Raw genomic sequence first — 13,709 nt, forward strand, 5'->3', positions numbered from 1 at the left:
GCCGAAAGCGTCCAATTGCGTTCCGGTTTATTTCCGTCAAAACTCTGTAATTAATAGAAATATGCCGTGTCTCACAAGTAAAACGTTGGGGGATTTCGTTCGCTAGAAACGCCAGACAAACCGACAGCCTGAAAATTAATTAGACCCTAACAAACCATGACCACATCCGCACAGAGCGAAACTGACCCAGCAGATGGCAAATTTAGCCATCTGCGAAGCGCCAAATCTAATCACCGTTTAAACCAAATCGAAAAGATCAGGGCTCACGGTGTCGGAGATTTGGTAGCTTTGCCGCAGCTGGTCGTTTGCGGAGACCAGTCGGCAGGGAAGAGCTCGGTCTTGGAGGGGATAACAGGCATACAATTCCCTCGACAGGAGGGACTTTGCACGAGGTTCCCTACCGAAATCATTCTTCGCCATACAGACTGCGAATCGGTTACCATTACTGCCAGTATCAGACCTCATGGTTCACGGACACCAGAAGTTCAGCAGGCACTTGCTGATTTCAGTAAGGAAGTTGCGGATATGTCCGAACTACCTGATATCATCCAAGAGGTCTCACGGCTAATGAATATTCGTGGGTACTCAGACAACAACGATGGATATGCTTTTGCACCCGATGCTCTTCGTATAGAGGTAACCGGCTCTATTGGGTTACATCTCAGTGTGGTCGATTTGCCAGGACTGATATCCGTTGCGAACGAGGAACAAACTGAAGAAGACGTGGAAGTCGTTCATAGCATGGTTAATAGTTATCTTGGCCAATCAAGAACAATAATTCTAGCTGTTCTACAGGCAGGGAACGATATGGCGAATCAGCCCATTATCAAGCTGGCCAAGACTCATGATACTTTAGGTCAACGAACTGTTGAAATTATCACAAAGCCCGACTTGATCAATCAAGGAGCGGAAGCCAAACTTGCACAAGTGGCTAAAAATCAAGACAATATAAAACTAAAACTGGGATTTTTCCTCTTGAAGAATCCTAGCCCTTCAGAGCTCAAAGAACGTTTGACTATGAAGGAGCGCTCCAGTCTTGAGCAACGATTCTTCTCAAGTTCTCCTTGGGCAGAGCAAGATCTTGATAGGAATAGAGTAGGAGCAGAAAAGCTTCGGTTATTCCTCCAAGATCTTCTCGACACTCATATAGAGAGAGAATTGCCTAAAGTACGAGATGAGATCAAGAAGTTGTTAACTATGAGGGAAGCTGAGCTGAAAACTATGGGAGACGCTCGGCCTACGGTTGATCTAATTAAAAAATTCCTTACAAGTCTAAGCATGCGATTTTATGAACTTTTGCAAGCAGCCCTTGATGGTCATTATCATAGTACTGATGACAAATTCTTCTCCGAATATGAAGACTCAAGGTTGCGAGCCAGTGTGCAAAAAAAGAACACTTTCTTCTCAAACTACATGCGGGATTCTGGACAAAAGCGAAAATTAAAGGCTGATACTGAAGATAATGATTCGGAACCTACTCCTGAAAGCTCGGAACCTGAGCCTGATATCACAGAAAATCAAGAACTGGCGAATGAAGCGGGTCAGATTTTATTAAGCAAAACGAAGATGATGCAGTGGGTGAAGCAGGTGCGAACAAGTATTATTCCCTTTTAGATGCTTTGTCTAACGAAACATACAGATATATATACGCACCAGAGGAAAAGAGCTGCCTGGGAATTATAACGTTGCGCTTTTAGCTGAACTATTCAGAGAACAGTCGAGTCGGTGGCCTGATATTGCTAAATTTCACATTGATAGTATTCTAAAGACAGTAACACAATGGATCCATCTTGCTGTGGAACATTTAATTCTAGAAGACAACATGCGGGACCAAATTCTTATCATATTAACAGAATGGCTAGAGAATACAGAAATGAAAGCGTTGGAAGAGCTAGGAAAATTGATTGAAGACGAGCAACGCGCCCCCCTGACTTATAACCATTATTATACAGACAACGTCCAGAAATCTCGAGCCGACATTGAGAAAAAGGTTATAGAGAACGAGATTCAAGCAGGGCTAGATAGGCAAGGAAGGGCAGCAGGAAGCACCACCATCAATCTTAACATACAGAAATTTATTGCTGGAATTAGGTCTCGTATCATAGTAGATATGGATGAACAGGCATGCAATAATGCTAGCACCGAGTTGGAAGCATATTATAAGGTGAAACCACGCCGCACATTGACTCGCAATTTATTTTATACTGACAACAAATCTCAGGTAGCAATGAAGACGTTCGTTGATAACGTCGCGCGACAAGTTATTGAACGTCATATCATGGCGCCACTCCCAAATGCTTTCAGTCCAAATTCCGTCTCTCAGCTATCTGATGAAGACTTACTCCGAATCGGTTCTGAGTCACCGAAACACAGTGCAAGACGGGAAAAGCTGGCTGCACAAGCTCAAGGCTTGAAGAAAAGCCTGAAAGATCTGCAAAAGCAAGTATGATGTTATGATTGGAGGTCTTTGTGTGGATATTTTGTGGATATTTTGTGCTTTTTGCACTGCGTTCGCCGTATTTCCTTCCCTTTATGTGATAATATGGGATGGGGGTTTTTTTTGTTGGCTTATTGGTGGTGTTTTTGGAGTTATTGGACTGAGATATCGAGTTATTAGGTGCCTCTTCTCAGCTTTGGTTTTCCCACTGGGTTTTTCCAGAGCTTTAACGTGAATACGGAGGAGTTGTAATAACTATTTTAAAGAAAATTTAAGCTAATTATATTTTCGGATGGTCGATACCGTTTGTTAATTCTCTGAAATATATACTGGCTGGAACACTATGAAATGTATGATCTACGAGTTGCAAAGCGCAATAATATCCTCCGGCACGTACACTTGAAGAATGTCAATCAGCTGGTTCAGCGGAATCCAATCCATGTTACCATGAATACTGCGCAGCGTGTGGCCCGAGTAGAGCACACGAGCGTAGTAAGCCCTCTTTTGTTGAACAGTCGTCTCCCAGACTTCAATTGCAATGTTGGACGCCATTGCAGGCCACCTCAGCTGGTTGATTCCGAGAGCGCCCAAAATGGGACCAATGTCGCCGTCGTGGATGAACGTGTGCGCATAGACATATTTCTGCGACTTACCCAAAACAGCCTGCAGACGACTAACAATCTCGCCAATGAAGAGGCCCTCGGTCGCCTGAATATACTTGGTTACCTGGTTATTGTTGCGCCAGTAGTAGTTCCATTCCCAATCCCCCGCACGGAAAACTTCTTCAGCCTGCTCTTCAGAAACACACTTGGAAGAGTCGGTGAAGCTGCATGGAAGCTTATATCCGTTGCAGAGCCGAGCCTGGAAATTATCGGAAAAGTGGTCAAAAGTGCTCTGCCAAGCGCTGCTGGTGGCACCGAGGATATCTCCCAGCGATTGTCTCAGCTCGGCTGTCACGCTAATATGCTCATTCCACTCATCGGTAGACTGAATTGATGAGAGGATGGAGCCTCTAGCATTGCAAGGATACCCGTTGTTGACAGTGTCGACGCCTGCTTGCTGGTGAAGAGGCGCAGAGCCGGAGTAATGTGGCCAAAGACCGCGCAATACACCACTAGCACTCTGCTGGGTAAGAGAGGCAGTGCTAGAACGTAGCCATACATTATCGGTGGGATCTCTTGGGATGAGGCCAAGCTTGTCACCATAGAGGGCCCAGAGATCTTTGCCGTGCTGGATACCGTCGAGAAATCCGCCAGTGGTGAGCTGAGGGAAGAAGCAAGTCGAGTTCACGTATGGCAGAGCATCCACGAAGGGGTTGCTCGGGTCAGTGTACACACTCGCAAAGGCTTGAACGCCATTAGCACCGCGGGCTTGGCTGCCGTACAAGAAGGCCTCAAAGGTTGAGCAGTCAAAAGGTTGGTTCTAACGTTGAGTTGTCAGTTGAATTCACTCATGACGATCTTAATTTTGGTAACAGGACAGTCTCTTACCTCTCCACCAGGGGCCAAGTTGTACATGGTACGTCTCTGATGCCTCTGCATATACTCCAAGTATACCAGCTTGGCATGGCGATCGCTGGGTAACTCATAGCCGCTCACCCGCGGGTGTGGCATGGAGCAATAATCGTACACACCATATGGGGAACCTTGAGAGGCTTCATTGGCTGGAGCCGTGTAGATGCCTCCATAAGTGCCCAGTCCGCTGCTGGTAATGTACGAGGTGTCATTGAGTCCAGGCGGGTAGAAGGTGTCAACGGGTGACAGATTGGCCCCGGCAACCAAGACGCCCTGGGCCAAGACACCGGCTGTCATTGCACGAGTCAGCATGATGCGATTCCGGTGAGTCGAAGCCATTGTCGGTGATGCTAACCAGCCGTACCTTGGATCAACTGTGCCTGGGATTCATCGGAAGATATAGCCCCGAGGACATGCTGCAGCCCGACCACGTGGTTGTGTCCGACCTTCATCTCATGCAGGAACGGCACTGCTAAACGGTACCATCTACTGTCGGTGTAAATTAGCGGTCCATTGATAGATGTTAGTTATTGCAAGTCGTAGCAATAGTAGCAATTGTGTAAGCACCTAGTTTTAGGCAATGCAACTAACACTTGTCAGCACTCTCTTTATGAAGAGAAAGCGTCTAGTTCAAAGAGTCTTGCTGCAGCGCATTCCTTAGTTGACATGTCCCTGTGTAAATGGGAGGCGCCAGTGGTCTCCGCAAGCCACTTGTAGATGCTGCATGCACGTGCCATCTGCTGGCGAAAATAAGTGGCGGGGAGGACAATGGGGATAGCGCTGTTGCCCACTAATAGTAGATCCCGGAAATGGCGGTTCTAAGCATTCGATTTCTTACTATGTAGAGAACTTTTGAAGTTCATTACCACATTTCCATCTATAACCTGGTGAAAATTATTGGTTATATTATTAACTAAGCATGATACGAGAACAGCCGACTGAATTCTGCGCTCCATTTACCCAGGCAATGGTTAAAGAAATAGCCAATACAACGAGCTGCACTATGGGTCTAGGCGCTATTTTACATTCATTCCATTTTCTCGGTATTTTTCTTTGCAATTTAAAACTGTCAAGTAGAAATATCTCTTTCACATATCTGGAAGTAAGGTCTCTGTGATATAGAGCTTTGAAGTAGTTTCTAAAGTACATGTATGCTCCTCAAATTAGGCAAGTCTCGTTAGTACATATCAACGAGACTTCCGTCGTTTGTATTTTTACCTTGTAGTACAAAAATAATATCGATGCAACTTACTTCTAGCTATATTTGAACTGAACTGCATCATCTTACATCTTAGGATACTTAGACGATCGCTTATGGTGCCAAGACTTATCATTACCGTCCAAGCTCATCATGCTAATAACGTGACCGTTGCTAAATCACCCAGATCAGTATATCCATTTCTATTCTACCATCACCACTTACCGAGAGATGTCCGTGCCCCTCTCAAATCAGATATCTATCGATAATATGAAATAGTAGCTGCACATATTACTAGTAATAATGGGCATCCATCTAAGCTGGCTTAATTTGTCGGCTGGGCTCCCGTTACTGAATCGCCAACGGGCTCGTCACCCCATCCAACCTTCGTCTTTTCGTATTTAACCACTCACTTTAATTATTTGAAACGGTGGCTGTCCCAAGTCCCGGGGCGAGCAAGATTTGAATTTACAACTGAGACATTTGAAGATCACCGAAAAGTGAGACATGTTATTTCCAGACCTGGGGGCTAAATTGATGTGATTCGAGAGAATACGATTTGAAGGCTGGGCTTGCATGACCATTCTCCCTTAGGGTCCAGAGCGTGACATCGTGCAGTCGGCCATTACAAATAGCATGTCTAACAATACGAAGGGCTGAATGGCAGCTCAGCAAAGTTGGGTCTCTTACATGCAAGGACTATCTGTCCAAGACAATGGAGCATCTCGCATCTCATCATCTTGCCAGCTCTGATTTGTACGATTTCTATACGTCCAAGTCAAACAGCCACGTCACCATTCTGAACTGCTCCGATAGGATAGAATTTGGGTTTTATGAGTTTTATACAAGTCAAAATACGAAACATGTGCCAACATCTTCACAAACTACTATTCGTTGTAGCTCCCGATCCCTTCGCTTAGTTAGTGAGAGAGCTAAAGCTTCAGCTGCAAGGGGAAAGCAAGACCTCCACATCGGATCAAATCCTATACGTCGATCCTCTCCACTCGCGAGGGATTATCATATACCGAGATTGGGGAAAGCCAGGGATAACAAAAATATCCCAATCATCATCCACTAGCTAACCGCGTCATGTCTCTGCCGTTCCGCTCAGGGCAGCAGGTGATCGCTGATTGTGGGCAGAAGGCGGAACGATGAAGCCTAATGTGGAACCTCGATTGGAGATGGGGATCGCCCAACGTACATTAATGCGGACTAATAAGCTGAAGAGGAGAGCCTGCCAAGACATATTTTATTAGTTGGCCGTAAGAAATGCTCCGTACGATTTGAGTTATTTGTCATTATAGTAATACCTGTAGTGCATACTTCTGAGGGGTAATTATGTCTTTTGCTAGACAAGTCAACGACTGGGCATAATTTATGCATCCATCGGCCGTTTAAGGGAGCCGTTCTTAGACCAAGATTCAACCGCTTATCCGCCCTTGGTGTTTTAGTTTACACTGTTGGCCGGTACGTCTTCTCCACAAGACGGTTCGCGTCAATTCTCCAGCTCCCGATATCGATTTCTGATCTAGTGGAGTATGTACATAATTTAGGCATAATATGTACACATCATAAGAACCAAGATCTCTCCTTATTGAGATGAGAGGAAGCCAAGTGAGGTCAAGTGCTGATTTTTTGTTGGGTCTCTTTCCCAGATTGTAATGGTGACAATGTTGACGCTGATAGCTGAGACTGGAGGTATTGATTCGCTACTAGATGGGATAATTAGGATAACTCTTACCGCTACTTCGACAAGTTCCATCTTCAGAATCAAGAAACTATTTTTAGTATTCATTGAATAAAGAATCCTGATTTCGCAAAGCATGATGTTGCTCTTCACCGTATGGCTATCCTTTGTTTCCTGATTCCTTATATGCCATATACTCGACGCTAAACATCTCTCCCACACTTCAAATCAGCAGGGCATACATAGATACCGAATCTCGCCTTGGAAAAGCGGACTAAAGATCCAACTGCGGCACGCATAATGACGGATTTGAAGCCCCCCATACTGAGGTGGGTCGTTCAGATCGGAGAAAGATATATCGGCCCAACTACCAAGTAGACAGAAACAGGCCGTTTCTCAGGCCAAACGGGCGCTTGGATCGAGTGGATCACGCTACTGCGCCTCTAAACCCTTGAGATTTGAGATGTAGAGACTTAAAGAAAAGTAAATTGCGTCTTTCATACGAGATGTCTCAGGAGGCAGTCCCGAGTTTGCCGCGAGGTGCAAGCTGACTGAGAGACACGGGATCACGGATACTAGCCATGATAATGTTTTTTCCTTTTAATAGCTGTTGGGCGAGAATGTCGTTTAAAGCTTTAAAAGGGCGAGCTCTCTCTCGAATTTGCGTTATTCCTTTGCAGATCTTCATTAACTTCACTGGCTCGGTCTCATATATATCATTTTTTGCCCGTTAGATCCGTATCAGTACTTGTTATGATGCTTTTCTTCGCCGCTATCTCGTTTGCTGCCCTTGCTACAGCATTGCCTGCCAGTGTTCAAATCCAACCATGGATACCAGCTGGGATGAACGATTCACGAGGGCCGTGCCCCATGCTAAACACTCTAGCAAACCACGGCTATTTGTAAGACTCTACTGGTGATAATCTCTTTGAACGTTGGAGCTAACAGTTTGTCTCAAAGGCCTCATAACGGCCGCAACTTAACGGCTGCGTCGATCGAAAACGCATTTACTAAATTTCTAAACGTCGAGGCAGGATTTGCAGCAGCCGTTAAGGAGTTTACCCACGCTTTCGGCAGCGACGTGTTTGATCTCGATGATCTAAATGCTCCAGATATCCTACAACATATCGCATCTCTCACTCGAGATGATTACACATCTCAGAATCCACATATCAGGCCAAACTTTTATCGAATCGAGAGTCTCTTCGCTGATAGCACCTCGCCGCATATCAATATTGACTCCATCGCAAAGTCACGGCTGCGTGTTCAGGCAGAATCGCATCCCAATACTCTTTCCAAGGCTAGATTCGACGCAGCCCTCTTTGAGGCTGCAATGGTACTGGTGATGATGTCGGACCATGCTCCCGACGCTACCAGTAACCCTCCTCTGTCAGCGTACCAAGCTCCCAAAGACCGTTTACGAACATGGTTTGAGCAAGAAAGGTTCCCCATTGAGCTCGGATGGCAGCCATCAAAGAGGCCAATCAAGTTGGCAGATCTGGATCCAGCAATCAAGGCAATTACTGAGTCAATGGATCGCCAGGAAAAAGAACGTTCAAAGTCTCGCATCGCGATCAAGATAGATGCCGAGTAATTTGACGTATTCCAAAAGTGACACCAGTTTCATTCTGTGTATATGGCATAATGGTAAATTTATGTAATAATATTAGTCTTATTGGATGATCTTGCTTATGAGACTCCAAGCATTTATATATAAAAAATAACGTCTTTGGACAGTAACTATTTGGCCCCAAATCGCTCGTGCAGTATTATATGCCTCTACGCTTTCCATGGGCTCCGTTCATGAGCCATTCGCCATCTACCCGCCAACTCCTGGTCAAAAGTAACAAGAACCTCAAGATCACCATTCGGAAGTCTGGGAAATACCACCGGATACCGCTTCGCTTTCAACGAAGATAATCTTACAGCTTCACAATGCCCCAATTCACTGCCCCAATCGAGCTCATGTACTCCTTCATCTGCCCAGGAGACAATTGAAACATCAGCAGCCTGTTCGCATAGCTTGAGACTTGTGATATCTTCCTGAGAAGCCAAGTAGTTGACGACGCGGTTCATGTTTTGTTCATTAATAACATTAATGCTTTGCCGTACAGCTGCTGCAACATTTGCGATTTCTGATGTGAAAATCTTCTGTTCCGTCGAGCTTCCAATGGCGACAAGATCAGCTTTCTTTGCGGTTACCAGCGCCACCCCAAAAGAAGCGCCGAGATATTCCTTGGGAAGTGGTGGCTCGTAGCGACTACGAGAATTAACAGCTATACGCATGAAATATTTACCATCCGCAGTGGTATTATCATCATCTAGAAATTCAGAATAGATAACAGAACCCCAGAGAAGTGCAGTTAGTATATCACTTGTAGAGACCCATGCGGTTCCATCCGGTAAATGTTTGTTCACTTCGCCTTTTAAGCTCTTTAAATACTCTCCAGAGAATTTCAGATACTGAGTCTCCATCTTCACAGGCTTTGATGGCTGGCTAGAAGGGACAGGCTCTTCTTTGTGAAGAAGCAGCGGCGAATCAGCAGATGCATTATGAGAGCTTCTCACAATCGCCGTGCGATCCAACCAACTCTGGTCGAAATGAACGGCTTCAGAAGAGCCTGTCCTGCAATGCGATGCCCATATCTTCAATAATGAGCCGTATGCTGTAATATCAGCCGTCGAATGATGCAGGCTGACAGCAAGCAGACATCCTCCCTTCACCAGCGTCAAGACTACACGAAAAACTGGGCTGGGGGACGTATTGGCCGGGCCGAGGTCGGCAGAAAACCAGCTATGGTCGTCAAAAACAGAGGGTCGAAAAGCACCGGACTTTAAAGCACTATATTCAACATCCGCGTAGGTATTGACGCGAAATAAGTCACCCAATGAGTCACACGGCGAGCTCAAAGCAACAGATCCCTTGGGATGAGCTTGGGCCACCATTCTAGAGGCGAGATATGGGACATCTTTCAATGTGCCCGCGAGACCATCTCGGAGGACTTCGGATATTCGAGGGTTTGAGGATGGAAAGCAGAGGATTTGGCTGATGTAGGACCGTGGCATAATCCACTCCAGCGGAGATAGCTGGCTGGGTCCTTGTATAATCGCCTGTTCTCTCATTGCTGGTGACAATAAAGTAGCGATTTTTAAAAGCTAGAAATGCTGCGCAGTATTTGAGCGGTTAAAGGTCAATGAAGGCTACAAGGCTGCATGGAGGATCGCCTTGGGGGATTGTGAAATGTGATCGGCATTTACTGTTAGTGCCGGGTCTAAGTAAATGTCAGCATCGCATATCGTAACTTAGCAAAACGCCGGTATGATATGACTCTAAAAGTAAAACTAGTGTAAAAATATACACGTTTATTATACGGATTTTTTAGGAAACCTTGTACATAAACATAGAAGCTTCTATTATGCAGCCCGCAGCAACCGCAGAGGCACTCATCAGAGTTGGAGAGCAAAGGCTGGAGGAAACAGTTCAAATATGTGGTAGATCGGCCCGTTGAATGTGACAAGGCTGAGATGGATACAATTTAGAGAACCTTTGCTTTCGAAAAGATGACGACTGCCAAAAGTGTAGCTGTTTTTTTTCCTTTACCAGCTTCAATAATACATATGTCGAGAGACTTGGCTCATCGCACCAGCGTGTTAATGTAACACGGCGCTACCACTACGACTTTAGCAACAAGGAGACTAGTAACTATCAGAAAAACGAGAACAGGAAAGTCTTGTTTTATGACATAGCAGAGAGTTGACTTTGGTCTCCTAGATCTCTCAAATCTAGCGCCTCACGTCCCAATTGACTGCTAGTTTTTCCACATGGCGTTTGCGGTCCGCAATAGCCGCATAAAGCATCAGGCACCAGCAAGGTGAAAAAAAGACGGAAGCCGAAACGAAAGACCGAGCGACAGGAGAATATAACTGGCAGTAGAACGATTTAAGTTGCTCGACCGGACTTTTTCGACCGGACTTTTTCAGCCGGACTTTTTCAGCCGGACTTTATAACTCGAGATTGTCGATAGTAGCGTTTCCGATCTAGTACCTATATCTTAACAGCCTTCGCCTCGATTTTGAAGAGGCATTCCTAATCTCTTTCTTCTTCAAGACAAACATTCATCATGACAGCACCCAAATCCATTGCCGTTGTCATCTGCAGCACTCGCCCTCACCGAATCAACCCCTTTGTTGCCGGCTATGTTGCCTCCATCATCCAGTCTGTGCCGCAGACTACCGCAAAGGTAGAATTACTCGATTTGGCAACTCTCAACCTCCCACTGTATAACGAGCCTGTTGTACCAAGCTACCTACCAGCTGATGATCCCACACCACATTATCAGTACGAATACACTCGTGCTTGGTCAGCTCTTGTCCGCAAATATGACGGCTTCGTTTTTGTCACACCACAATACAACTGGTCTGTTCCGTCGAGTTTGAAGAATGCACTGGACTATGTCTTCCATGAATGGAGTGGGAAGCCTGCCGCAATTGTCACATATGGAGCCAGAGGGGGTATTAAAGCTGAAGTTCATTTACGAGAAATTTTGAAAGGTCTTAGAATGAATGTCGTTGAATCAACTGTGGCGCTTAAAATCCCCAGAGGAGACTCCAAGGGAGTAGAGGCCGAGACGTTGATGAAGGAAGCTTGGGAAACTGAGGGGGCAGAGGAGAAAATCAAGGCGTTGCTTGACAGCATATTGGAATTTTTTAGAATAGACGCATAGAGACATTATACATGTCAAATACTACCTACTCGTTAGATCTTTTATACCATTTACTTTTTTTTCCGCAGCTTGAATGGCAACATAATAATCTGCTTTCAATCTTCTAGGAAAGCTTTCACTACATCTACTGAAACCTGAATTTTCTCTTCTCCACGAAGCAGTAGATCTTCTTTTTTCTCACCATAATTCTTAATTCTAGAAAGATTCTTAAGCATAAATATTTACCATACAGGTTCAAATTCGGCTATTTATGTTACTGCCATGTATGCCTGTTCACTCTGCCCATGTTTGAATGCCCACCAGCCCACCCTGTATCAAGTATGCGCTAAATTCGGCAACGTCAAACAATATCATTACTACCTTGGTATCAACATCCACCCCAATAATACTCTAGAATATCTTGTTTATAGACCCAATGTTTCGCCCACTTCTATGTTTCAATCTCAATCTCCCTCTTAAAATCGATATCCGTCCCAACACAAAAAAAAAGATAATAAAATCGCTCTGCTCTGGTATCTTATACGCCACTCAGGCTCTCCGTCTTCCGTCCCTTGGCCATCATCATCGTCTCAATCACATCGCTCGGCACAAGCTGCGGTTGCGCCTCTCCATATCGCTGATGCTCCATCTCCTCCGCATCGATTTCCCCCCTCGGCGGCCCATCTGCGCTTGATTTGGACGCATCTCGCGGGCCATCTTCAGACGTTAAGCCACGTATGCCATGCTGCTGTCTTGAATCTGTCTCTGGCCGCTGCAGCGGACGCAGCATAGACTTTTCCTCTGGGAATGCCGGCATCGAGGCCTTGGCGTGATGAGACGCGTCTTCAAGACGGTTGCCGTCTCGAAAAGCAAAGATTCTTATAGAGTGAAATCGATCCAGTAATTGGCGCAGCCACCTGTATATTAGCGTCAGCTTGCTGCATCCTCAGTACATTTCCCAAATTCTCATCGCAGCAGCACTCTTACAACGTATTAGTCATTCTTAGACGCAACTATCATAAACCGCAATCTGGAGGATAACCCAAGGTGCATCTGCATTATACTATATACTATGAAAGGAAGCTGAAAAATCAATTTGCCCCTGTTTTTGCGTCGTCGTCAAGGAAGGCTCGGCAAAGCTTGGAAATGCTGGTGCCTAGCTACCCGTTTCAAGATTCGCCGTCAGTGGCGGGAACTTGCATACACTAACACAAAGTCGCTGATCAGGCAGCCAGTTAGGGCCAGATATCTGCAGCGTTGGATATAGGTTAATTAAAAGATGATATTATTTAAATATTTAATATGCAATAATGCTCAATCTGGTCATTAAACTCCAGATCACATTCCCCACGATACCTCTGTATCAGGAACCTCACGCAGTTTGCTTGACATACTCGTGCTCTCATCACTAGCCACTTACAAACATACTTTTACCACCAGTCATACAAATCTCTCCAACAGCCCAACAAACTCACGAAGAAACCTCGTTATCCAACGCACCATACTTTGTCTCTCCCGTCAAATGACCCTGCCTGGGCCCAGCTCCCCCACCCCCCAGACTCTGCCCCTGCAGCATCTGCCTCTCCGCCAACCTGCTCGGGTCATCCTCACTCCCCGGCTCAGACCTCAGGGCCTTTTGGAGCCCATCATTCTTTGCGTCAGGCTTGTCGCTAATCCCTTCCTTGACGTTCTTCCCGTGAGGGCCCTTTGGGTCCTTGATGTACTGGTCCGCCACGTGGCTCGGCGCCTCGCCCGCAACAGCACTCTTCTTTCCTTGTCGACCACTGGTTTCTTGGCCACCGCTGGCCTCCTTGCGACCAATGGCCTCTTTTCGTTCCTGTCGACCACTGGCTTCTTGTCGATCTTGCCGACCGCTGGCTTCACTTTTCTTGCCAGAACTCGAGACGCCTTCGACATGGACGTTGCGGTTCTCGGCAAATTCGCCGCCGTGTTCATATGATTCAGCAGCTAGCGAGCCCGCTTCGACGAGACCTGCAGATTCCCGGTTGACTGGAGCGTCTTTGCCCATATCGGCCTTTTACGAAACATGTTAGCGGATATTCCTCCTATAAGGTAAGAAGAGATGAGCATACCTTGGTGCCAGCACTGGGATTCTTGCGTTCGCGGAGAGTAGGCATTTTCAATGACTTTGCTTCTTTAAACTGTTTAT

At 45.9% G+C, this 13,709-nt stretch overlaps 6 protein-coding genes across 6 annotated transcripts; 3 read left to right on the forward strand and 3 right to left on the reverse strand.

Annotated features, from left to right (window-relative positions):
• The first annotated feature begins 110 nt into the window (after window positions 1-110).
• GGI43DRAFT_47519 (dynamin family protein) lies at window positions 111-2,686 on the forward strand. The gene is made up of 3 exons (XM_083209870.1): window positions 111-1,587; window positions 1,640-2,164; window positions 2,222-2,686. The coding sequence occupies exons 1-3, from the start codon at window positions 157-159 to the stop codon at window positions 2,447-2,449; spliced, it is 2,184 nt and encodes a 727-aa protein (XP_083060475.1). The 5' UTR covers window positions 111-156; the 3' UTR covers window positions 2,450-2,686.
• Window position 2,687: 1 nt separating this feature from the next.
• On the reverse strand, window positions 2,688-4,424 carry GGI43DRAFT_47497 (histidine phosphatase superfamily). Its single transcript, XM_083209869.1, has 2 exons — window positions 3,928-4,424; window positions 2,688-3,859 (listed from the first exon to the last, which is right to left on the reverse strand). The coding sequence occupies exons 1-2, from the start codon at window positions 4,288-4,290 to the stop codon at window positions 2,795-2,797; spliced, it is 1,428 nt and encodes a 475-aa protein (XP_083060476.1). The 5' UTR covers window positions 4,291-4,424; the 3' UTR covers window positions 2,688-2,794.
• A 2,909-nt stretch (window positions 4,425-7,333) lies between these two features.
• Window positions 7,334-8,523, forward strand: GGI43DRAFT_47639 (Cloroperoxidase). The gene is made up of 2 exons (XM_083209873.1): window positions 7,334-7,738; window positions 7,797-8,523. Exons 1-2 carry the CDS (start codon window positions 7,590-7,592, stop codon window positions 8,428-8,430), a joined length of 783 nt encoding a protein of 260 aa, XP_083060477.1. The 5' UTR covers window positions 7,334-7,589; the 3' UTR covers window positions 8,431-8,523.
• GGI43DRAFT_47551 (transferase) lies at window positions 8,484-10,458 on the reverse strand. The gene has a single exon (XM_083209872.1). It carries the CDS (start codon window positions 9,957-9,959, stop codon window positions 8,616-8,618), a length of 1,344 nt encoding a protein of 447 aa, XP_083060478.1. The 5' UTR covers window positions 9,960-10,458; the 3' UTR covers window positions 8,484-8,615.
• Window positions 10,459-11,690, forward strand: GGI43DRAFT_47550 (NADPH-dependent FMN reductase). The gene has a single exon (XM_083209871.1). The coding sequence runs from the start codon at window positions 10,958-10,960 to the stop codon at window positions 11,558-11,560; it is 603 nt and encodes a 200-aa protein (XP_083060479.1). The 5' UTR covers window positions 10,459-10,957; the 3' UTR covers window positions 11,561-11,690.
• Window positions 11,691-12,077: 387 nt separating this feature from the next.
• On the reverse strand, window positions 12,078-13,677 carry GGI43DRAFT_383858 (uncharacterized protein; the record flags this gene model as incomplete). Its single annotated transcript, XM_083203448.1, has 3 exons — window positions 12,078-12,456; window positions 13,015-13,574; window positions 13,633-13,677. The coding sequence occupies 3 exons, from the start codon at window positions 13,675-13,677 to the stop codon at window positions 12,078-12,080; spliced, it is 984 nt and encodes a 327-aa protein (XP_083060480.1).
• Window positions 13,678-13,709: the final 32 nt, after the last annotated feature.

This window comes from Trichoderma evansii (genome assembly GCF_050947405.1).
Source record: "Trichoderma evansii strain SZMC 28006 chromosome Unknown GGI43scaffold_10, whole genome shotgun sequence".
NCBI lineage: Eukaryota > Fungi > Ascomycota > Sordariomycetes > Hypocreales > Hypocreaceae > Trichoderma > Trichoderma evansii.